Here is a 26073-nt window from a genome sequence, read left to right as displayed (position 1 = left end):
TGTAGCCCAGGAATCACGGGAGGTTTTATCCTGTGGGTGCACCTCTCCATTTACCTCTGGGTCTTCTGGCAGGACTGCTAATGCATTAGCACGCTAACATGGCTTTGATTTAGTGGACCAGGTTGACGCAAACATGACCCGGAATGAACATAATGAACACATTCACACACAGCACACAGACAGACACTCCACAGCACCACACAAAAGTACACACTGCAGAGGCGCAGTGACACAAACACACACACACACACGCTGGGGGCAGGAGGCTGGGCCGACCCCTCTGTAAATCAAACCTGGGTATAAACCAGCAGTCAGTCTTGTCCGCAAACACGTACTAATGACTGCGCGAACACACACAAACGCGCGTGAGCACAGTGTAGGTTTTAGGGTAAGCTTGTCTTGAAACAGACACAGGGTGTGATGTATGTGGTGTGTGTGAGGAGAGAGATTATAGTGTTCAAGAGGGATTGGAGTATCACTCCCCCAGCTCTTTACTGGAAAGGGGCAAGGAGAGAGAGAGGGAGAAGGAGAGAAAGGGGGATATACAACAAGAGAGGATGATAGTAGAAAAAAGAGACAGAGAAAAAGAGAGAAGGAGAGAAACAGAGAGGGGCAAAGCAAGAGAATGCCATAGGATACAGACAGGAGAGAACAGGTGGATGACAGACTGATTATAGAGGTCCATTTAAAGGGCAAATACAGCCACTACTAAACCCTTTTAACAGCCACTTAAACAGCTTTAATTAGTCCTCTTTATCACTGTGTCCACTTCCTTATTGAAGACAAAGCTGTGTCTGGTTGTTCTGGGCCCTTTTCATAAAGGAGTGCTGATCTAGGATTGGTTTTGCCTTTGCTAGGTCATAATGATTAAGATTATATGGATTTGAGATCAGCACTCCTAATGTGAGACACTTTATGAATGTGACTCCATCTGTTCTGGTGTCATTGACTAGATTTTAGGATAAAACACAATAATGCCTTTTTACAGCCTGTCCCCATCCCCCCTTTCCCTCCCTCCCTCCTCCCTCCCTCCCTCCCTCCCTCCCTCCCTCCCTCCCTCCCTCCCTCCCTCCCTCTTTCCCACTTTTCTTCAATGGTCTGTTTTTGGCTTAGTATCATTTGGCAGGGAATCTGAAGCCAAAAGCCTAATTCAGTGCATGGTGTACGCCATGGTGATCCAAAGTTTTGCTAATCGTTAAAAATGCAAAAGGGGTGGAAAGGGTGGGGTGGAATGGGTGGTGGTGGTGGTGGTGGTGGGGGGATCTGTACAGTGGCGTGACTAATGATCTTGATGATGTAATCGTCTATGATATGTAACCCTTCCCAACATGCTCCGACAGCGAGGGAACCATAACACAAAGTAGCGTGGAAACATTTTCTGTGTGTGTATAAGTGTGTGTGTGCGCGTATGTGATTGTGTGACATGTGCGTGTGTGTGTAGCATGGAATCATTGAGTTAAAAGAAAAGTAGAAAAAAGCTTTAGTACATTATTTAGTAGTCCCCAACCCCAGCCCTCCCCCGGCCCCTTCCCCAACCCTGCCCCGGCCCCAGCCACTATAACCAAGGTTTTAATGTATGCAATTAAGGAGCTAATTAGTATAATTAATTCAGCAGGAGCCAAGCCCCAGACTGGTCCTATTCACACACACACACACACACACACACACACACACACACACACACACACACACACACACACACACACACGAACACTCACACACACACACTGCCTGGTCCTATTCATGGTTCCAGATCTGCCTTAATCCCTGGCCTTATACACTCCCAACAAAGACCCTGCACATCATGAGGGCAGGAGGGGCCGTGTGTGTGTGTGTGTGTGTGTTTATGTGTGTGTGTTTATATGTGTGTGTGTGTTTATGTGTATATGTGTGTGTTTATGTGTGTGTGTGTGTGTGTGTGTGTGTGTTTATGTGTGTGTGTGTGTGTGTTTATATGTGTGTGTGTGTGTGTGTTTATGTGTGTGTGTGTTTTTATATGTGTGTGTGTGTGTTTTTGTATGTGAGAAAGGGAGATGGAGAAAGGTGAGAAAAACAGAATGGCTTTTGAGGTTTTTTTGTGGAAATTGGACTAATTGACACTAATTGAATTCCGTCCATTGCTCTTTTCCCAGTCACAGTTTCAGAGTAAAGAAATCACTGGAGAATGTAGCTACTACACACAGGGGTCATACTTTGAAGTAAGAGTCTTTCCGCCATGGTAGACTAACTAACTATTACATTTTATTTCTATTATCTATGTGTTTTCTACTTCGGTAGTGGTTGTTTCAGGCATTGGCGGTTTGTCTCCAGGGAGAGCTGTTTCCATAAAGACTTAGTTCTGTTCTATGCCGCATGTGAACGCTCCACTTACAACAGGAAACAGAAAAGAGAGAGAGAGGATAAATGAAACAGAAGTGTTTTTATCTGGTGTACTCTGGGACCTGGCTATTCCCCCAGCCACAAACTAGACCACGCAGAGACTTAACCCTGATCAAACCTTTACCAACCAGCTCTCTTCCTCTACAGCGTACTCTCTCTCTTTCTGTCTATATGTCTGTCTGTTACATGCTCTCTCTCACTCTCTCTCCCTCGCACGCGCGCACACACACACAGACACACACATACACACACACACACACCTCCTACATAGTTCATAGAACTAATAAACACAGACTCACTAACGAGACCTGGAGCTAATGACCATATCCTAAACTCAACTTTACACAGACACTGGCTACACACACACACACACACACACACACACACACACACACACACACACACACACACACACACACACACACACACACACACACACACACACACACACACACACACACACACTCAGACACACACACACACACTCAGACACACAGGCACACAGGCACACCTGCAGACACAAACACACACACAAACACACACACACCCCATCCACAGGTTTTTCCATTCCCACTTGTACCAAACATCCCTGAGTTATTTGACTTAGAAAGCAATGAGGCCAGAAGGGAGGACAGTAAAAACACACAGAGAGAAGACGCAAAGCATAATACACAGCTAAACACACACACACACACACACACACACACACACTCACACACACACACACACACACAGACAAAACACACAACTTAACAGACATCGTTTACCAAGCCACCTTACTCACATAGGAGCTAAACAAACAGATATGTCATCTCTCTCTTTCTCTTTTCACCCCTTACCGTCTGCTGTCCATCACTCCTCTCACTCTCTCTCTCTCTCTCTCTCTCTCTCTCTCTCTCTCTCTCTCTCTCTCTCTCTCTCTCTCTCTCTCTCTCTCTCTCTCTCTCTCTCTCCCTGGAGCAGTATTCAGTCACAGATGTCAACATGTATTATTTTAGCTGGCTGACTCCATGTTGTGTGTGTTCTTTTTCTTTCTTTCATTTCTTCTTTCTTTCATTTTTGGGAAATGAGGTTGATGGAGGGAGGAGAGGAGGGAGGGAAGGAAGGAGGGGTGTGGAACAGAATGCACAGCTAGAACTACAGTATCTCAAACACACTTAGCATTACACACACACTACCCCCCACACACTCATCTCTACCAAGCCATTTACCTTGGTCTATATAGCCAGGGTTGTATACTATATAATAGTACCATTCAGTCTAGGCCACTCCAGTGGACCTAAGATGAGGGCCAAATGTGTAGGTCTATAGTCTAATGGAGAGCATGGAGTTGTGACTACAGTACACTTAGAGAAGAAGAGGATGGGGTGGGGTGGAGGATAAAGTGGACAGGAGTCAGAGTGTTTAGATGTACTGCTGTTCATGTACAGGATGGTGAAGTGTGTGTGTGTGTGCTAGAATCTCCCTAACACACACACACACACTCTCTGACTAACACACTCCCTGTGGCTGGTGGTTTTTGTTCTTGCTGAGCGCTCATTTACTTCATTAAAAGCTTTAATTAACGTGACAGTTCTGTGTAATTACACTCTTTAAGATGTACTACACTGTTCAGAGCAAGTTGGATGCTCTCTCTCTCTCTCTCTCTCTCTCTCTCTCTCTCTCTCTCTCTCTCTCTCTTCCCTGTCTCTCTTCACCTCTCTCTAACTCTCGCTCTCTCTCTCTCCCCCTCTCTCTCCCTGTCTCTCTTCACCTCTCTCTAACTCTCGCTCTCTCTCTCTCCCTCTCTCCCACTCTCTCTCTTTCTCTCTCTCGTCACCTCTCTCTAACTCTCTCTCTCTCTCTCTCTCCCTCTCTTTCTCTGTTCTTCTCTCTCTGTTTCCATCAACTCAGTTTCACAGTAAAACATTTTTTCATGTTTGTGGTGTGTGTGTGTGTGCGTGCGTTCGTATGTGTGTGTTCTGCTCTAGCAGTCAACTCCTCTACAGTAAAGTTGTGTGTCTGTGACATTTGGCATTAATGTGATCCAGAAATAAACGCCTTTTAAGAGTTCCTCTAAAAGATCCCATCCCTCCTACGGCTCTAGCCTTTTTTCTCCTCCGTCTCTCTCTCTCTCTCTCACACTCTTTTCGTCTGCCCTCCGCATCCCTTTTTCTTAATTTAGTTTCCTCCCTCTTTCTCTCTGTGTCACTGAATGTTGTCTCGTTCTCTTGTTTCTCCCATCAGACCGTTGACCCACTTCCCTCTTTTTGCATCTCTCCTTCCCTCATCGCTCCTTCTCTCCATCCCTCCTCATCTTTTAGACTTTTGTCCCCCAAAAACGTTTGCACTTCCCTCCCTCCCTCCCTCCCTCCCTCCTCCCTCCCTCCCTCCCTCCCTCCCTCCCTCCCTCCCTCCCTCCCTCCCTCCCTCCCTCCCTCCTCTTCCCATCCTCCCTCCCTCCCTCTTCCTCCCTCCCTCCCTACCTTCCCCTCTCATCTAGTCTAGTGTCTAGTCTAAAGAAGCTTAAAGTGTGTTTGTGAAAGAAACCAACAAACAGTTGGCGTATAGCATAGCGTTCAAACACTAGTAACGTTCTCTCAACGTTGCTCTGACGTTGTGGCAGATTGTTTTGATGTTTGATGTAAGTCGCTCTGGATAAGAGCGTCTGCTAAATGACGTAAAATGTAAATGTAAAAAATGTGGCTGTCTCTGATTTGACTGTGACATCCCACTGAGCTGTCCAGCTGAGCACAACATAAATAGTTATGTATTCTGTTTTGAACACACAGAGACAACACACACACACACACACAGACACTGAGACATGCACACACACACACACATACATACAGGCACATAAATACACACACAGGTTTTTTGTTTATTTGTGGCACAATGTAATTGCACGCACCATAATCAGATAGTGATAATGTCAGTGTAGATCTGCCTTAGAGGAACGAAGATAGTCCCAAAGAAAACTGGAACTGGGTATACAAAGGCTATGTCTCCAATGGTACCATATTCCCTATAGTGCACTACTTTTGACTAGGGCCCATAGTGTACTATATAGGGAATAGGGTGCCATTGTGTTATGTAGCAAAAGAGAATCAAAGACAGAGGGAGAGAGATGATGAGAGAGAGAGAGAGAGAGAGAGAGAGAGAGAGAGAGAGAGAGAGAGAGAGAGAGATAAAAAGATGGAGACAGAGATTGAAAAATAGTTGTAAAGAGAGTGTTAGTTAGAGTGCTGTTTTCCTTTTTAAGCTACTTGAATTCAGACTTTAAACTTATTTTCAAGTGTTCATGTGAGAATGGCTTTGTCAGAGTATGTTTGTGAGTATGCCTCTGTTAAAGTGTGTGTCTGCGCTAGTGACTGCATAAGTGTGTGTGGTAGCCTGCAGGGAAGGGGCGGAGACTCTGGACCTAAAAAGGGGACAGGAAGAACTCTGAGCTAATGGGAGCGTTATGACACGACTCAGCGGAGAGAGAGAGAGAGAGAGAGAGAGAGAGAGAGAGAGAGAGAGAGAGAGAGAGAGAGACGGGCGGCTCGTTGAATCCTTCTGTGGTGCCGGGGGAGTGGACAGGCAGAGGTGTTTTAGTCTATATCTGGGAGAGACATGAGGATACAGTTTTAAAAAACAAAATCTGATTTACGGCTGCATGAGCAAAGAGCAGAGGATAGAGAGATGGAGGGAGGGAGTAGATGGAGGGAGGAGAGAGGCCGCCATTGACCCATTTCTGCAGGCCTTCATTCTATAACGGAGACCAGCCACACACAGAGACACACTCTCATTCTCGAACACGCACACATACTCCCAGACACACTCTGAAACACACACACACCATACAAGCACCATACACTCAGTTCCATACTAGCGCTCAACCATCTCCTTTGTCACAAAAACCCACATTTGCTATTGACAGTCATTCTATGGCAGCTAGACTCTGAAGGGTACATTGAAGTGTTACACCAAAATGTTGCTCGTCACGACATTACATACACTACAAGACCAAAAGTTTGTGGACACCTGCTGTTGAACATCTCATTTCAAAATCATGTGCATTAATATGGAGTTGGTCCCGCCTTTGCTGCCAAAACAGCCTACACGCTTATGGGAAGGCTTTCCACTAGATGTTGGAACATTGCTGCGGGGACTTGCTTCAATTCAGCCACAAGAGCATTAGTGAGGTCACTGATTTTGGGTGATTAGGCCTGGCTCACAGTCGGCGTTCCAATTCATCCCAAATGTATTTGATGGGGTTGAGGTTAGGGCTCCGTGCAGTTCTTCCACACCGATCTCGACAAACCATTTCTGTATGGACCTCACTTCGTGCACGGGTGCATTGTCATGCTGAAACAGGAAAGGGCCTTCCCCAAACTGTTGCAACAAAGTTGGAAGCACAGAATCGTCTAGAATGTCATTGTATGCTGTAGCATTAAACATTTCCCTTCACTGGAACTGAGGGGCCTAGCCCAAACCATGAAAACCAGCCCCAGACCATTATTCCTCCTCCACCAAACTTTACAGTTGGCACTATGCATTGTGAGCTTTTGTGGCCTACCACTCCTAGACGTTTCCACATCACAATAACATCACTTACAGTTGACCGGGGCAGCTCTAGCAGGGCAGAAATTTGACGAACTGACTTGTTGGAAAGGTGACATCCTATGACGGTGCGAAGTTGAAAGTCACTGAGCTCTTCAGTGAGGCCATTCTACCGCCAATGTTTGTCAATGGAGATTGCATGGCTGTGTGCTCGATTTTATACACCTGTCAGCAACGGGTGTGGCTGAAATAGCCGAATCCACTAATTTAAAGGGGTGTCCACATACCTTTGTTTATATAGTACTTCCTGCCTAGAATGTATCTGTTCAATTGTCACGGAATCAGCCGAGGCTGCTCCTCCTCCCTGCTCGGGCAGGCTTCGGCGTTCGTCGTCCCCGGAGTACTAGCTGCCACCGATCTATGTTTCGGTGTTTGACTTGTTGTGTCCTGATTGTGTACACCTGTTCCCCATTATGTTGTATTGTATTCCCTATTTAACCCTCTGTCGTGCATTGTGTGTTGTGTGTTATTGTTTGCGTCATTGGCAGTGTTCGTGTGCGGGTTGTTTGTTTCCTCCGATGTTTGGAGATTGTTTTTTCACTGGTTACTTTCGATTAAAATACGGTTTCCAGTAGCTCTGTGTCCTGCGTGTGACTTCGCCTACCGCATTTCACTGTCGCCTTCTGACATCAATACCAAGCTGATGAGACCATGAACCTGATCTCATCTATTCAATCTATTTCTATACTCTCCCAAAGCTATTGAAGTGTTATGAGCATGAAGGAAATTGAAGGGCCCTGTCTATTCAAATCCACTGTCAGTACGAAATATCTTGACTATAGAAAACTGCACACAGGACTTTCAATGATTTTATTAATGAATAAGTATTTTATTCACATGCACTGACTCGCTCAAAAGCACTCTCAAGATTCCTATAGACTTATTCTTGGGCTGAAACATTTATTTCTGTGTAGATGAAGATGATTATTGGATACACACTCACTAAGACACACATACACACACAAACACACTAAGATAGACACACACAGACACACTGAGACACACACACACACACTCACACACACACACACAAACACACACACAGACACACTGAGACACACACACACACACTCACACACACACACACACAGACACAGACACACACGCACAGCTTCTCTCTCCAATGCACCCGATGCCCTCAGACGAGGACTCTGACCCAGTTCAGACTGTAGTGTCTCTCTTCGCTGTTCTACATCACCACTGCTGCTTTACCGGCGACGTTCCCTCAACGTTACGCAACTGTTCTCTCGCTGCTCCTCAAACCTCTCTGCTCTTGATGTTCACATTGGCTCTTAGTCCTCTGGGGGAGCTATCTATAGTCCTGTTTTCTCCCTTCTCCCCATCTCTCTGTCTGCCTGTCGCTCTCTCTCTCTTTCTCTCTCCCTTTCTCAGTCCCTCTGTTTCTCTGTTTCTCTCTCGCTCTCTCTTCATCTCTTCACCCCTCTCTCTCCATCCATCTCTCTGTTCTCTGACTCTGATGACAGTAAGCAGGTTTACATGTTAGGGTTGTGGGTTAAATGTTATCACTAAGTTGATTGTTTGTTGATGTAGCGACAGGATTGTCTAAAAGTATTATTGTTTAGAGGTCAGAGGTTAATAACCTATGCAGCAACCTGTATTACGTGTCACTCACACACACGCACACACACACACACACACACACACACACACACACGCACACACACACACACACGTGGATAAACACACATGCACGCACATGCACAGTCGCACACACACACACACACACACATCAGATACACATTCATGCATTTACACTGACACGCACGCGCACACAGGTATGCACACACACAGACACAAACACAGCCACAAACACAGCAGACACACACACACACTAATTCAAGGCGGAATGCACACACACACACACACACACACACACACACACACACACACACACACACACACACACACACACACACACACACAGAGAGATGCACACACACACCTGGCTCATTCAGCCAGTCATTGAACAACATCCAACAAATTATCCACAGAACCTTTCCAATTGATACTGCACTGTCAAACACAATAAAGAATTGGCATCCTCAACTCTGTGTTTTCTGTATAAAAGCAGTCTGTTTGGATGCACGGTTACAATATAAAATTAAAAACAAAAAACAACGTTTTAAGTGAGAAGTAGGCATTGGTCTGAAGCCGAAAAAGAAAGGAAATTCACATGAGCACCACAATGCCTACTTCACCCATGCTCTACCAAGGTTTTTCAGCACACAGCTTTGAACTACTACAGTATTTATGTTGGTCTATTGTACTTCCATCAATGTGTAGGCAGGTTGCTTAGGATTCGATTCTTCTCAAACAGCCTGAGGCGGGTGTCAAAAACTATACACGAAAGAGAATGGTCAAAATATCCTCTCCGGTAGGCGAACCCAGGACCTTTGAATCCCAGGGTGGTGATGCTAACCGTTACACTATGTAAACTTGACACTCTTCACTCTCTCTTCTCTTTTTTTAATTTAAATGGGCAGTCTGGTGATGACAGCATGTGTTTGTTCCAAAATGTTTTTGTTCATTCACTCAGTACTGATTGATTATCACATACTGTAGCTAAGTTAGCAAGCATGGCGTTTTCTTTTGACTGCGCACAGGTCGCACAAGCAAGCAATGATCATTATAATGTTGTTATTTTACCTGCATGCTTCGTGTGCAACCCGCACCCCTTATACTTTTTACTTGTGGATGGCGACATCAGGTTTTCAGGAACATATTGAAAAGTGACTTGACACTGTTGATCAAAATTCCATTGACAGAGGAGGGAGCATACTGAATTAATGAATAAGGTAAGGGCTAGAATTTGCTCTGGATCTTCTAACAGTGATCCTGTTGTGTTCTAGTTACACACAAGTGTCCAGGTCAGCAGTTTACACAGACTTCAGCCATATGAAAAACCTTCCATAGCTAAATATACCATCCTTTTGCTTCTCATCCAACTGGTGTAAGCTAGCTAGCTACAGCTGCTAGCCCTTTACTAGCTAGCTGCTACTGTTGCGCAGCAACTGAGTTGCACCCAGATTTAGAACTCTGAGATTCGGCTGAAAATATGTTAGCATTGTCAGAAATGCTACAAAAAGAAAGCACATCGTTGGTTTTTATTGGGCAGAAATGTGCATGTGATTGTGGTAAATTGTGAATTTAGTAAAAACTGTTGCACCTTCAAACTTATTCAGTCCAGATGGATCTAAGTCTAATGGTCACCGTATGGACGCTGTAGCCTAGTTTTAATCCGACGACTAGAATTTGAGCTAGGTTTGGGCAAAAAAATTGTCTGACGACCCTAATGCTAATGACCCTATCAAAAATCCGATATAGTGGTTCTCGGTAACGGCAGGACGGATCATGATGAGAGGCGGGGAGGGTGGTGTGTACCTCCAAGTTGATTTGACCCCCCCCCACACACACACTTTTGCCCTCAGAAAAGCCTAAATTCATCATTGGCATGGACCCTACAAGGTGTCGCAAGCGTTCCACAGGGATGCTGGCCTATGTTGACTCCAATGCTTCCCACAGTTGTGTCAAGTTGGCTGGATGTCCTTTGGATGGTGGACCATTCTTGATACACATGGGAAACTGTTGCACATGAGAAACCCAGCAGCGTTGCAGTTCTTGACACAAACCGGTGCACAAGGCACCTAATACCATACCCCGTTCAAAGGCACTTCCATGTTTTGTCTTGCCCATTGAACCTCTGAATAGCACACATACAAAATCCATGTCTCAATTGTCTCAAGGTAAAGAAAATCCTTCTTTAAAACCTTTTTTACTGCAGTGGACTAAATCACGGTCACACAGAGTGTTTATTGGTAGTCTTAAACAAATCTACTTTGAAATAAAAGTATACACACATGGTTATGGGCTTTAAAAAAAGAAAACACCTGTACCATGTCAGATATAGAGTTGAAATGTATTACATTTTCACTTTGCGTTCCAATATTGCACTTTATATACATCACAGAAGACTGAAATATAACAAAACCATTTGGCATAGAAACACTGGATTTTTTAAATATAAATTATGAAAAATATTAATAACATTCCACATATGAGACCACTAGAGGGTGCTTTGGTCATTCGACTGCAGGAAAGGGATACCCTGTCTCCTCCCCTTCATCTACACTGATTGAAGTGACATCAATAATGGATCATAGCTTTCACCTGAATTCACCTGGTGCAGTATGTCATGGAATAAGCAGGTGTTCTTAATGTTTTGTATACTCAGTATGATGGTAAGGAGCTTCAACCAAAGCATACTATAGTGGCGCCATCTGGCGTGACTATAATTAGTATTAGCATTACAATAGCAATTTCCCCTCCATCTCTCCACACTGTCAGTCAGCCTAATGAATGATAAACACATCACTATGCTGTAGAGCAGGGGTATGCAACTAGATTCAGCCACCGGATGATTTCTGTTGGAGTGGATGGTCAGGGGTCCAGAACATAATTATAATAATTTCTACACTGCAAATTGACCACAGCTAAGCCCAAAAATGAATTGTATATGAAAATAAGAATAATTTCCTACCTTGACTACATTGAGTGAGGATTTTTTTTTTGGATGGGAACTCATTTTACGGTCTTTCTTTTCTCGGGCCGGCTGTTGACCCATGCTATGGAGTATATATATAGACTATACACATCAATCAGAAAGTGTTCTAGAAGAATGGAGATAGGTGAGCATACATTGCAGCTCGAAGGAGTATGTGTGTGTACGTGTGTACGTGTACATGTGTGTACGTGTGTGTGTACGTGTGTGTGTGTGTGTACGTGTGTGTGTGTGTGGCAAAGATCAGGTGCGTGCCTGACATCCAACAAGCTCTCACGGTCTCACTGCAGAATCTGACATTTGTCCATAAACATCACATTTCGAAAGTTTAGGCATTCATTCTGAATGGTTAAGTTAAGGGTTAGGGTTAAAACAACAACAAGAGAAATCGAGTGCCTAGCACTGGGATTGAACACATGACCGCCGGTGCTCGCGGTTTACCCCAAGCCTACTTAATGGTAATAGCGTTCCTCGTTGTCCTTAGTGGCCGGCTTTTAAGTCATATGCCGACGTCCTGCTTACCTGGACGGACGTCGAATATTGCAGTGGATCTTGAGCGACCTGGCAGTGACACAAGCCCTCCTCACTGGGATGACCCTGTGGCCCCAAGGTCTCGATGCTCGATGTGTGTGTGATTGTGTGTGTGTGTCAATGTTTAAGGTTAATAGAATGTGATTCCACGCATCCCACCCCCCAGGACAGAGACCTGGAGAGAGAGAGGGGGGAGACACGGGGAGATAAGGGGGGAGAGGTTAGAGGGTTAGGGGGGAGGAGAGGGTAACGGTAATGCAGTCCGATAGATTAAAAGTGAATAACTGCTGTGAATTAAAATGTCATTGAGCACAGAGGGGAGATCAAGGCAAGCAGAGATAGCGGGATCATTCCCCCTGACACAAAGGAGTTTGTGTGTGTCCATGTCTGTGTGTTTCTGTCTGTGTGGCTACTAATAGTGGAGATAGGCAATGGTATCAGAAAATCACATTGTATGATTTTTAAGAAATTAATTTGCATTTTATTGCATGACATAAGTATTTGATCACCTACCAACCAGTAAGAATTCCGGCTCTCACAGACCTGTTAGTTTTTCTTTAAGAAGCCCTCCTGTTCTCCACACATTAACTGCACCTGTTTGAACTCGTTACCTGTATAAAAGACACCTGTCCACACACTCAATCAAACAGACTCCAACCTCTCCACAATGGCCAAGACCAGAGAGCTGTGTAAGGACATCAGGGATAAAATTGTAGACCTGCACAAGGCTGGGATGGGCTACAGGACAATAGGCAAGCAGCTTGGTGAGAAGGCAACAACTGTTGGCGCAATTATTAGAAAATTGAATTTTAAGATGACGGTCAATCACCCTCGGTCTGGGGCTCCATGCAAGATCTCACCTCGTGGGGCATCAATGATCATGAGGAAGGTGAGGGATCAGCCCAGAACTACACGGCAGGACCTGGTCAATGACCTGAAGAGAGCTGGGACCACAGTCTCAAAGAAAACCATTAGTAACACACTACGCCGTCATGGATTAAAATCCTGCAGCGCACGCAAGGTCCCCCCGCCAGCGCATGTCCAGGCCCGTCTGAAGTTTGCCAATGACCATCTGGATGATCCAGAGGAGGAATGGGAGAAGGTCATGTGGTCTGATGAGACAAAAATAGAGCTTTTTGGTCTAAACTCCACTCGTTGTGTTTGGAGGAAGAAGAAGGATGAGTACAACCCCAAGAACACCATCCCAACCATGAAGCATGGAGGTGGAAACATCATTCTTTGAGGATGCTTTTCTGCAAAGGGGACAGGACGACTGCACCGTATTGAGGGGAGGATGGATGGGGCCATGTATCGCGAGATCTTGGCCAACAACCTCCTTCCCTCAGTAAGAGCATTGAAGATGGGTCGTGGCTGGGTCTTCCAGCATGACAACAACCCGAAACACACAGCCAGGGCAACTAAGGAGTGGCTCCATAAGAAGCATCTCAAGGTCCTGGAGTCTAGCCAGTCTCCAGACCTGAACCCAATAGAAGATCTTTGGAGGGTGCTGAAAGTCAGTTTTGCCCAGCGACAGCCCCGAAACCTGAAGGATCTGTAGAAGGTCTGTATGGAGGAGTGGGCCAAAATCTCTGCTGCAGTGTGTGCAAACCTGGTCAAGACCTACAGGAAACGTATGATCTCTGTAATTGCAAACAAAGGTTTCTGTACCAAATATTAAGTTCTACTTTTCTGATGTATCAAATACTTATGTCATGCAATAAAATGCAAATGAATTACTTAAAAATCATACAATGTGATTTTCTGGATGATAAAAATTACAGACCTCTACATGCTTTGTAAGTAGGAAAACCTGCAAAATCGGCAGTGTATCAAATACTTGTTCTCCCCACTGTATATGCACGTGTGTGTGTCTCAGTATGTGTCTCAGTGTGTGTGTCTGTCTCAGTGTGTGTGTGTGTCTCAGTGTGTGTGTGTGTGTGTGTGTCTCAGTGTGTGTGTGTCCAGCACACACACACACACACACACGCACACACACACACACACACACACACACACACACACACACACACACACACACACACACACACACACACACACACAGATAAAAGAACCAACCCACACATTTACATTTACATTTAAATAATTTAGCAGACGCTCTTATCCAGAGCGACTTACAAATTGGTGCATTCAACTTATGATAGCCAGTGGGACAACCACCTTTTTTTTTTTATGGGGGGTGGGGGAAGAAGGATTACTTTATACTCTTCCAGGTATTCCTTAAAGAAGTAGGGTTTCAAGTGTCTCCGGGAAGGTGGTCAGTGACTCCGCTGTCCTGGCGTCGTGGGGAAGCTTGTTCCTCCATTGGGGTGCCAGAGCAGCGAATAGCTTTGACTGGGCTGAGCGGGAACTGTGCTTCCGTAGAGTTAGGGGAGCTAGCAGGCCAGAGGTGGATGAACGTTCCCCTCACAGCTCCGTAGGCAAGCACCATGGTCTTGTAGTAGATGCAAGCCTCAACTGGAAGCCAGTGGAGTGTGCGGAGGAGCGGGGTGACATGAGAGAACTTGGGAAGGTTGAACACCAGACGGGCTGCAGCGTTCTGGATAAGTTGAAGGAGTTTAATGGCACAGGCAGGGAGCCCAGCCAACAGCGACTTGCAGTAATCCAGACGGGAGATGACAAGTGCCTGGATTAGGACCTGTGCTGCTTTCTGTGTAAGGTAGGGTCGTACTCTGCGAATGTTGTAGAGCATGAACCTGCAGGATCGGGTCACCGCTTTGATGTTAGCGGAGAACGACAGGGTATTGTCCAGGGTCACGCCAAGGTTCTTTGCACTCTGGGAGGAGGACACAATGGAGTTGTCAACCGTGATGGCGAGATCATGGAGCGGGCAGTCCTTCCCCGGGAGGAAGAGCAGCTCCGTCTTGCCGACGTTCAGCTTGAGGTGGTGATCCGACATCCACACTGATATGTCTGCCAGACATGCAGAGATGCGATTCGCCACCTGTTTATCAGAAGGGGGAAAGGAGAAAATTAATTGTGTGTCGTCTGCGTAGCTATGATAGGAGAGACCATGTGAGGATATGACAGAGCCAAGTGACTTGGTGTATAGAGAGAATAGGAGAGGGCCTAGAACTGAGCCCTGGGGGACACCAGTTGTGAGAGCACGTGGTGCGGAGACAGATTCTCGCCACGCCACCCGGTAGGAGCGACCTGTCAGGTAGGACGCAATCCAAGAGTGAGCAGCGCCGGAGATGCCCAACTCGTAGAGGGTGGAGAGGAGGATCTGATGGTTCACAGTATCAAAGGCAGCGGATAAGTCTAGAAGGATAAGAGCAGAGGAGATAGAGTTAGCTTTAGCAGTGCGGAGAGCCTCCGTGACACAGAGAAGAGCAGTGTCAGTTGAATGACCAGTCTTGAAACCTGACTGGTTTGGATCAAGAAGGTCATTCTGAGAGAGATAGCAGGAGAGTTGGCTAGAGACGGCACGCTCAAGAGTTTTGGAGAGAAAAGAAAGAAGGGATACTGGTCTGTAGTTGTTGACATCGGAGGGATCGAGTGTAGGTTTTTTGAGGAGGGGTGCAACTCTCGCTCTCTTGAAAACGGAAGGGACATGGCCAGCGGTCAAGGATGAGTTGATGAGCGAGGTGAGGTAAGGGAGAAGGTCTCCGGAGATGGTCTGGAGAAGAGAGGAGGGGATAGGGTCAAGCGGGCAGGTTGTTGAGCGGCCGGCCATCACAAGTCGCAAGATTTTATCTGGAGAGAGAGGGGAGAAAGAAGTCAAAGCATAGGGTAGGGCAGTGTGAGCAGGACCAGCGGTGACATTTGACTTAATAAATGAGGATTGGATGTCGTCAACCTTCTTTTCAAAATGGTTGACGAAGTCATCCACAGAGAGGGATGAGGGAGGGGGAGGAGGAGGGGGATTCAGCAGGGAGGAGAAGGTGGCAAAGAGCTTCCTAGGGTTAGAGGCAGAGGCTTGACATTTAGAGTGGTAGAAAGTGGCTTTAGCAGCGGAAACAGAGGAAGAGAATGTAGAGAGGAGGGAGTGAAAAGATGACAGGTCCGCAGGGAGTCTAGTTTTCCTCCATTTCCGCTCGGCTGCCCGGAGCCCTCTTCTGTGAGCTCGTAATGAGTCGTCAAGCCACGGAGCAGGAGGGGAGGACCGAGCCGGCTGGGAGGATAGGGGACATAGAGAGTCAAAAGATGCAGAAAGGGAGGAGAGGAGGGTTGAGGAGGCAGAATCAGGAGATCGGAGGGAGAAGGATTTAGCAGAGGGAAGAGATGATAGGATGGAAGAGGAGAGAGTAGCGGGAGAGAGAGAGCGAAGGTTGCGACGGCACATTACCATCGGAGTAGGGGCAGAGTGAGTAGTGTTGGAGGAGAGCGAGAGAGAAAAGGATACAAAGTAGTGGTCGGAGACTTGGAAGGGAGTTGCAGTGAGATTAGTAGAAGAACAGCATCTAGTAAAGATGAGGTCAAGCGTATTGCCTGCCTTGTGAGTAGGGAGGGACGGTGAGAGGGTGAGGTCAAAAGAGGAAAGGATTGGAAAGAGAGAGAATGAATCAAAGGCAGACGTAGGGAGGTTAAAGTCACCCAGAACTGTGAGGGGTGAGCCATCCTCAGGAAAGGAACTTATCAAGGCGTCAAGCTCATTGATGAACTCTCCAAGGGAACCTGGAGGGCGATAAATTACAAGGATGTTATGCTTGAATGGGCTAGTGACTGTGACAGCATGGAATTCAAATGAGGAGATAGACAGATGGGTCAGGGGAAAAAGAGAGAATGTCCACTTGGGAGAGATGAGGATTCCTGTGCCACCGCCGCGCTGACCAGATGCTCTCGGGGTATGCGAGAACACATGGTCAGATGAGGAAAGAGCAGTAGGAGTAGCAGTGTTTTCTGTGGTAATCCATGTTTCCGTCAGCGCCAAGAAGTCCAGGGACTGGAGGGTAGCATAGGCTGAGATGGCCGCAGAACGGCAGTTCCAGAGGCTACCGGAGACCTGGAACTCCACGTGGGTCATGCACGCAGGGACCACCAGATTAGAGTGGCAGCAGCCACGCGGTGTGAAGCGTTTGTATGGCCTGTGCAGAGAGGAGAGAACAGGGATAGACAGACACATGTTTTGTTTTTCTATCCTCGTGGGGACCTAAAAATAATTTCTATTCAAAATGATATTTTCCATAACCCCTAACCCTAACCTTTACCCTTACCATAACCCTAACCTTAACCCTAATTCTAACCCTAACCCTAATTGTAACCCTAACTCTAAATCTAACCCCTAAACTTATAATAACCTTTGTCCTCATGGCGACGTGGGAGAATTTTCCTTGTTTTACTATCCTTGTCGGGACTATCCTTGTCGGGACTATCCTTTTCGACACACAAACACACACACACACACACACACACACACACACACACACACACACACACACACACACACACACACACGCACACACTGTGGTACTGTAACCCTGTAAACAATCTCCCAGTGTTGCTACAATGGAAAAATGAATTTTCTCCATCTTCTCCATCGAAACAGCTTAGGAAAACCTCATGCCATGTTGGAAATAATCTTCCATGTGTATTTCTGTATTTCGAGGTTGGCGGAATGTATGCAAAGAAAGAGTGACACAGTTAGATCTTGGCTTAGGTTATGGATCACAATAATGCTTTTTCAGGGTGAAACATGCAGTACTGTTTGACTACACAGCTTAATGTGTCAGACAGAGGTTATTAAATCTTTGTTCCTATCCAAGAAAAAAGGTCCAACAATCACTTACAGTATAGTAATGTAGTTTTGTTGATTGAATTATTCTTAGGACAATATGTCTGAACACACACATGCACATGCACGTGCACACACACAGCTAGCGTGCCTTCCTCAGCATTTGTGTGAGACAAGCTTTGTTATAACATACTCTGGAAATGTGGTCAAGAGACCAAACAACTGAAACTAAGAGATGCCAATGGTTTCATGTTTATTTGTACAGATGGAAGCACGTCTCACACACACACACACACACACACACACACACATATACTTACACACACACCATCACTCCTTACTTAATGTGTGTTCCATGTTTGTGTGTGTGTGTGTGTGTCATATTACGTTCATTACTCTAGACAGCAACGGCGCGTCACACATACGCCATCACAAACACCAGCGGAGAGCGTGGGAGAGATACACAACCATCTACATGTAGGCAGCACGCTCGTTTTGGCTCAGATCCCTTGTCTTTGTTCCCTCACTTTGTTTGTTTGTTTCTTATTTTTTGTCCTTTAATCTGCTCTTTCGCTCCGCGCCTCTTCCTTCTCATCCTCATTTACTTTCATCTGACAACATGCAATATGTAGATACTGTATTCTACTGTATTTTCGTCAATGCCAAACCAACATTGCTCCTCCTAGTATTTATATATTTCTTAATTCCATTCTTTTACTTTTAGATTTGTGTGTATTGTTGTGAATTGTTATATACTACTGCACTGTTGATGCTTCTCCTTCAACTGGGTTCCAGCTCCATATGAAGACTGTATTCAGACTGTATTCAGACTGTATTCAGATTGTATTCAGACTGTATCAAACTGTATTAGACTATTAGATTATTCAGAATTTATTCAGACTGTATTCAGACTGTATTCAGACTGTAATTCAGACTTAATGGCTGCATCAAAAGTAGTGCATGATAGAGGGAATAGGGTGCCATTTGGGACGCATCCTATACCTGTTATACTTTATCTGTAATGGGTCTGGTCTAGTCGGAGAAAGACTTGGACACACATACAGAAGCAGACACACTCAGGCAGACAGGCTGCACACACACACACACATACTCATACACCCACTCACGATACACACTTGTCTAAAGCTCTACTCTGGCGCAGACTGTGCCGGCTGATTGAGGTTGACTGTGGTATTATTTCATTCATTCCGTTTTTCAACTTGGTCGTCTTTCGCTCCCTTCTATTTTTCGCCGGAGGAAGAGGGTGGCGTCCTCGAGTGCTCTACAACTCCCCATCACTGCTGATCATTGTCTCAATTACTCATCCTTCCCTCCCTCCCTCCCTCCCTCCCTCCCTCCCTCCCTCCCTTCCGCTGTTCTCTCTCCTCTCTCAGCTCATCCCAAGTTACTGTGTCCTCTCCTCCTCCACCCCCAAACCCCATCGTCACGTTCCGTCTTTTCTTCTCCTGCTATTTCTCTCTCCTTTTTCTCTGTTCCAAAGTGATGTGGTGAAGACTAAATAGCTACTGCTTCCTTCGTTATCCCCCTCTTACATCGCTCCCTTTTCTTCGCGTTCTTTTCAACCATTACAATAAGTGACAGCAGCTTAAAGTCGTCTCTTTCTCCTCCCTCTCTCTTTCTCTCTCACTCTATGTCTTGCTCTCTCTAAACCCCCCTCGCTCTCTCTTTCTCATGCTCTCTCTATCCCTTCTCATAGTCTAGTGCCTCAGTCATGTCAGCAACAGCTTGTCATAAACGATCAGTGTCCCTCTCCTCCCTCCCTCAGTTTCCCCTTGCTCCTATGATCTCGGTGTCTTCTCCATTCAACTCCCAAAACTATGATTTCTCTTCTTCTCTTTCACTCTGTCCTTTTCCAGCCTTTCGGTCCTTTTCTTTTTTTTTACCTCCATCGGTGTCCCTTTCTCCCCACTCCATTTTCTCTTTCTCCTCTCCTCCCGTTCAGCCGGTCTCTCCTTTCTAATTCCCATCCCTCCATCTTGATGTCCTTGCCCTTTGCTGTTCTCGCTCCTGTCTCTCCTCCTTTTACGCTTCCCAACACTCACAGGCTGGCAGGAGAGACGGAGAGATCGGGAGGTGGGATGAGTAAGGCTCTCTTCTTTCACACCTCTCTCTCTCTCTCTCCCTCGCTCCCATCTCTCCTCACCATCCAACACGTTCATCTGTAGCCTCAAGCCAAAGAGAGAGAAAAGCAAAGGTCTGCCCTTGAGGCGTGAACCGAAAGAGAGGGAGGCGAGAGGTAGAAAGAGAGAGGAGTATGCTTACAGTGGGGGAAAAAAGTATTTAGTCAGCCACCAATTGTGCAAGTTCTCCCACTTAAAAAGATGAGAGAGGCCTGTAATTTTCATCATAGGTACACGTCAACTATGACAGACAAATTGAGAATTTTTCTCTCCAGAAAATCACATTGTAGGATTTGTAATGAATGTATTTGCAAATTATGGTGGAAAATAAGTATTTGGTCACCTACAAACAAGCAAGATTTCTGGCTCTCACAGACCTGTAACTTCTTCTTTAAGAGGCTCCTCTGTCCTCCACTCGTTACCTGTATTAATGGCACCTGTTTGAACTTGTTATCAGTATAAAAACACCTGTCCACAACCTCAAACAGTCACACTCCAAACTCCACTATGGCCAAGACCAAAGAGCTGTCAAAGGACACCAGAAACAAAATTGTAGACCTGCACCAGGCTGGGAAGACTGAATCTGCAATAGGTAAGCAGCTTGGTTTGAAGAAATCAACTGTGGGAGCAATTATTAGGAAATGGAAGACATACAAGACCACTGATAATCTCCCTCGATCTGGGGCTCCACACAAGATCTCACCTCGTGGGGTCAAAATGATCACAAGAACGGTGAGCAAAAATCCCAGAACCACACGGGGGGACCTAGTGAATGACCTGCAGAGAGCTGGGACCAAAGTAACAAAGCCTACCATCAGTAACACACTACGCCGCCAGGGACTCGTAAGAAGCATTTCAAGGTCCTGGAGTGGCCTAGCCAGTCTCCAGATCTCAACCCCATAGAAAATCTTTGGAGGGAGTTGAAAGTCTGTGTTGCCCAGCGACAGCCCCAAAACATCACTGCTCTAGAGGAGATCTGCATGGAGGAATGGGCCAAAATAACCAGCAACAGTGTGTGAAAACCTTGTGAAGACTTACAGAAAACGTTTGACCTGTGTCATTGCCAACAAAGGGTATATAACAAAGAATTGAGAAACTTTTATTATTGACCAAATACTTATTTTCCACCATAATTTGCAAATAAATTCATTACAAATCCTACAATGTGATTTTCTGGATTTTTTTTCCTCATTTTGTCTGTCATAGTTGACGTGTACCTATGATGAAAATTACAGGCCTCTCTCATCTTTTTAAGTGGGAGAACTTGCACAATTGGTGGCTGACTAAATACTTTTTTCCCCCACTGTATGTCTGTTTTCTGCATTTCTCCGAATTTGCTCTCATCCTTTCTCCTCACGCCTCACCCCTCTCTTCTCTCAGTAAATGAGTTTAGACTCAGCCTATGGATTACATTAGTCTGTACAGAGGTGTGACAATATCGATCCTCTCTATTCCTCCCCACCTATACTCCCCCAACTTCTCACCCCTCTTACCCACTCCTCTCCCGGCCTGGACAGTTCTCTAATGAGCAGAGCCGGTTTGGTGGTTCTGCTGGCTAACTTGGATAAGAGCATGGTGATTGCAACACCAGGGTTGTGGGTTCGAAAGCCTCGTGCCAAATACCAAAAATCTGTACTAAACACAAGTAAATTGCTTTGGATAAAAGCATCAGCTAAATGACCATACTATATACTGTTCCATTACTTATCACAGATGTGAATTTCTCCATTTTATATCATGAATAATCAATTTTCTAATGAGATGATTATCGTCTCCTCATAATAATAATAATACTCATCATCATCAACATCATCATCATCATCTAGTCTGGAGCTACAAGCCCATCTCTCTATCCTCCAGTGTGTTAGTCCAGTCTAAATAGCATATTTCTATATCAGGGTAGTTTATTGAAGTTAATTAGTGTGAATTAGTGATTGAGTCCACAGAGCTCAGTCAGTAGGCCGTTAAATGAGATCCGCTGGGCCGAGACCTTAGCACCTATTAAAAGCCTTCCATCATGTAGGACTGTGACATTTCACAGCTTCTGTGTGAGTTTAATCACTACGTCTGCAAATGTCACTTATCCTTTGGTTGGGTAGAATGGTTTGGCTGTATGAATGGGAGGCATTGTGAAAGGAAGAGTGGGGTGGGGGGTGGGGGGGGGTTATTGTATGTGTGTCACACATCCCTTATATGTTCTAATTTGTGTATATGTGTGTGTGTGTATGTGTGACACTCCTCCTAATTTGTTCTATGTTGTTCCCCATCCAGCCACGTCAGATGGAACGCGCCAGGGTCTAGAGAGTATGAGGGGAGGAGTGTGTGCCACGCAGGGCATGAAGGTGGTCCTTAAAGTGGGACAGAGTGAGTACTGAATCTCACACACACAGTGAAAAACACACACCGACTACTATATTCTCCTCTGAGTGTATTAGTGTTGATTAGAGAGCTGGAAGAGAGGAGCAGCCAGGATCACACAGCTCTAATGAGGCCTGTTGACTTCACTTACTAACACACTAAACACCACTATTCTCTCTGGTACTGGCTCTCTATGCCCGCTCATACCAACTAGCTCTCACAGTCTCACGTCAGAATTAGACGTTCATCCATGTTTCTCAAACGTCAAATTTCGAAGTTGTTGCAAGCGTCAAATTTCTAAGTGTTTAAGGTTAACTCCGTTTAAGTTTAGGCATTAACTCCACATTTTTAAGGTTAGGGTTAATGTTAGGCATTAACTCCAAATTGTTACGGTAAGGATTAAGGTTTAGGATAGGCTTAAAACAAAAATCAAAAAAATGACTGTATCGCTGGATTCGAACTTGCAACCTTCGGAATCAGAGGCAGATGCTTACGGCATTAACTCTGAATGGTTAAGGTAAGGGTTAAGGTTTGTGATTGGCTTAAAACAAAAATCTCAAAAACTAAACGTGCAACCATCGGAATCAGAGGCAGATGCTTAAACCTACCTGAAGGTAACAGCGCTCACTGTTGCTCCTAGTGCCCGGTTTCCACGTCATCTCCCGACATCCTCAGACATGGATGGACGTTGAATACTGACTTGTTTCATGGGTGACCTGGCTGCTCACACGGTAGGGAGTAGGCTGCTCTTTCTGGGTATAAACACCACAGGCCCTGCTAATGGCTCTGCTGCTACTGGTGCCCTTGGGTGACGGAGAGGGGACAATGTTTTAGATGAAAGTCACACTTTCTCTGACATACACATATTTTCATACATGATTGGAAACACACAAATAAATACAGCAGTCAGTAGAAATGTACACACACACACACTAGTGCTGAGCGATTAGTGCTTTTTGAGGTCAGTTCAGTGTCGGTTCAATTATTAAAAAAGAATCATGGTTTTCGATATCGGTTTTGATTATTTGGGTTGAATGCTGTAACAACACATAATTAAACTATTAATGAAAGTCCCAAGATGGTAGTGACTGTCCATTACTGCTTATCACTTATTAACCATTATTTATTCACATTTACTTTAATAAAATATTTAAGTTGTTGTGTATATTACATTTGTTTTATTGATGACTTTTATTTCATTCCAAGTCATCATCTCATCTGTATAGAGCTGCTGCCTATGCTGTCTGACAAAATCACTATTTTGTAGTTCTTCAAAGTATATAAGGCATACCTTTATGACTGCTGAATACCAACTATCAATCACTTAGATAATGAATTTTCAGGTAGAGTTACCTCGCGAAGCAACAGCTGCTCTCTATATCCCCTCACAATCTCGCATTTTTTACTCTCCTGTAGCAGACGTAAAAAAAAAACTGACCGGACAAGTAGGATGTGGAATGGATTGTGGTCATTGTAGTTCATTACCACATTTTATGCGCTAAACTATGTAGAATATTGGCCTGTTGGAAACTACAACTCCATACTACATCGCACAGTTCAGGCTGGATCTGTGCAATGTGCGTATTGAGCTCACAGAAAAAAACTAACAAAATATATGTTGGTTTTTTAAATGTTTTTTCTGTATCCCTTTTTCGTAATATCCAATTGGTAGTTACAGTCTTGTCCCATCGCTGCAACTCCCCTACGGACTTGGGAGAGGCCAAGGTCGAGAGCCATGCGTCCTCCGAAACACGACCCTACCAAGCCGCACTGCTCACTTAACCCGGAAGCCAACCGCACCAATGTGTCGGAGGAAACAATGTCCAGCTGGCGACCAAAGTCAGCTTGCAGGCGCCCGGCCCACCACAAGGAGACGCTAGAGCGCGATGGGACAAGGAAATCGCGGCTGGCCAAACCCTCCCCTAACCCGGACGACGCTGGGCCAATTGTGCACTGCCTCATCGGTCTCCTGGTCACGGCTGGCTGTGACACAGCCTGGGATCAAACCCGGGTCTGTAGTGACACCTCACTTAGACCACTGCGCCACCCGGGAGGCCGCAAAATGGAATTCAAATAACTGAACCAACGTCAATTACAGTGCCTTGCAAAAGTACTCATCCCCCTTGGTGTTTTTTCCTATTTTGTTGCATTACAACCTGTAATTTGAATGGATTTGAATTTGGATTTCATGTAATGGACATACACAAAATAGTCCAAATTGGTGAAGTGAAATGCAAAAAATAACTTGTTTCAAAAAATTCTAAAAAATTAATAACGTAAAAGTGGTGTGTGCATATGTATTCACCCCCTTTGCTATGAAGCCCCTAAATAAGATCTGGTGCAACCAATTACCTTCAGAAGTCACATAATTAGTTAAATAAAGTCCACCTGTGTGCAATCTATAAGTGTCACATGATCTGTCACATGATCTCAGTATATATACAAATGTTCTGAAAGGCCCCAGAGTCTGCAACACCACTAAGCAAGGGGCACCACCAAGCAAGCGGCACCATGAAGACCAAGGAGCTCTCCAAACAGGTCAGGGACAAAGTTGTGGAGAAGTACAGATCAGGGTTGGGTTATAAAAAAAGATCAGAAACTTTGAACATCCCACGGAGAACCATTAAATCCATTATTAAAAAATTGAAAGAATATGGCACCACAACAAACCTGCCACGAGAGGGCCGCCCACCAAAACTCACGGACCAGGCAAGGAGGGCATTAATCAGAGGCAACAAAGAGACCAAAGATAACATTTTACATTTACATTTTAGTCATTTAGCAGATGCTCTTATTCAGAGCGACTTACAATTAGTGAGTGCATACATTTTTCATACTGGTCCCCTGTGGAAGGAGCTGCAAAGCTCCACAGCGAAGATTTTGAGTATCTGTCCATAGGACCACTTTAAGCCGTACATTCCACCGAGCTGGGCTTTACGGAAGAGTGGCCAGAAAAAAGCCATTGCTTAAAGAAAAAAATAAGCAAACACGTTTGTTGTTTGCCAAAAGGCATTTGGGAGACTCCCCAAGCATATGGAAGAAGGTACTCTGGTCAGATGAGACTAAAATTTAGCTTTTTGGCCATCAAGGAAAACGCTATGTCTGGCGCAAACCCAACACCTCTCATCACCCCGAGAACACCATCCCCACAGTGAAGCATGGTGGTGGCAGCATCATGCAGTGGGGATGTTTTTCATCGGCAGGGACTGGGAAACTGGTCAGAATTGAAGGAATGATGGATGCCGCTAAATACAGGGAAATTCTTGAGTCTTTCAGAGATTTGAGACTGGGACGGAGGTTCACCTTCCAGCAGGACAATGACCCTAAGCATACTGCTAAAGCAAGACTCGCGATAATGGCGCCGGAGAAGAAGGTTATTACGGTTATCCTACCAACGGGACATTAAAAACTGTAATATCTTATGTTTCACCAAGTCGTGGCTGAACGACGACATGGACAGCATACAACTAGCGGGCTATACGCTACATCGGCAGGATAGAACGGCTGACTCCGGTAAGACAAGGGGTGGCGGTCTGTGTATATTTGTAAACAACAGCTGGTGCACAAAATCAAATACTAAGGAAGTCTCGAGGTTTTGCTCGCCTGAGGTAGAGTATCTTATGATAAGCTGTAGACCACACTATTTACCAAGACAGTTTTCATCTATATTTTTCATAGCTGTCTATTTACCACCACAAACCAATGCTGGCATTAAGATTGCACTGAATGAGCTGTATAAGGCCATAAGTCAACAGGAAAACGCTCATCCAGAGGCAGCGCTCCTAGTGGCCGGGGACTTTAATGCA

The 26073-nt window shown here is 45.3% G+C and overlaps 1 protein-coding gene across 1 annotated transcript in view; it reads left to right on the top strand.

Annotated features, from left to right (window-relative positions):
- Positions 1-26073, top strand: part of LOC123482984 (ephrin-B2-like) — a 91710-nt gene that overhangs the window by 52820 nt on the left and 12817 nt on the right. Inside the window, exon 4 of the mRNA XM_045212242.1 lies at positions 22181-22273. Coding sequence (XP_045068177.1) covers positions 22181-22273 — 93 coding nt within the window. The remainder of the gene's footprint in view (positions 1-22180; positions 22274-26073) is intronic.

The sequence above is a fragment of the Coregonus clupeaformis genome, unplaced genomic scaffold (genome assembly GCF_020615455.1).
Source record: "Coregonus clupeaformis isolate EN_2021a unplaced genomic scaffold, ASM2061545v1 scaf0001, whole genome shotgun sequence".
In the NCBI taxonomy this organism is placed as follows: domain Eukaryota; kingdom Metazoa; phylum Chordata; class Actinopteri; order Salmoniformes; family Salmonidae; genus Coregonus; species Coregonus clupeaformis.
Note: the sequence above shows the minus strand (reverse complement) of the source record. Positions and strands in the feature narration are given on the sequence as shown.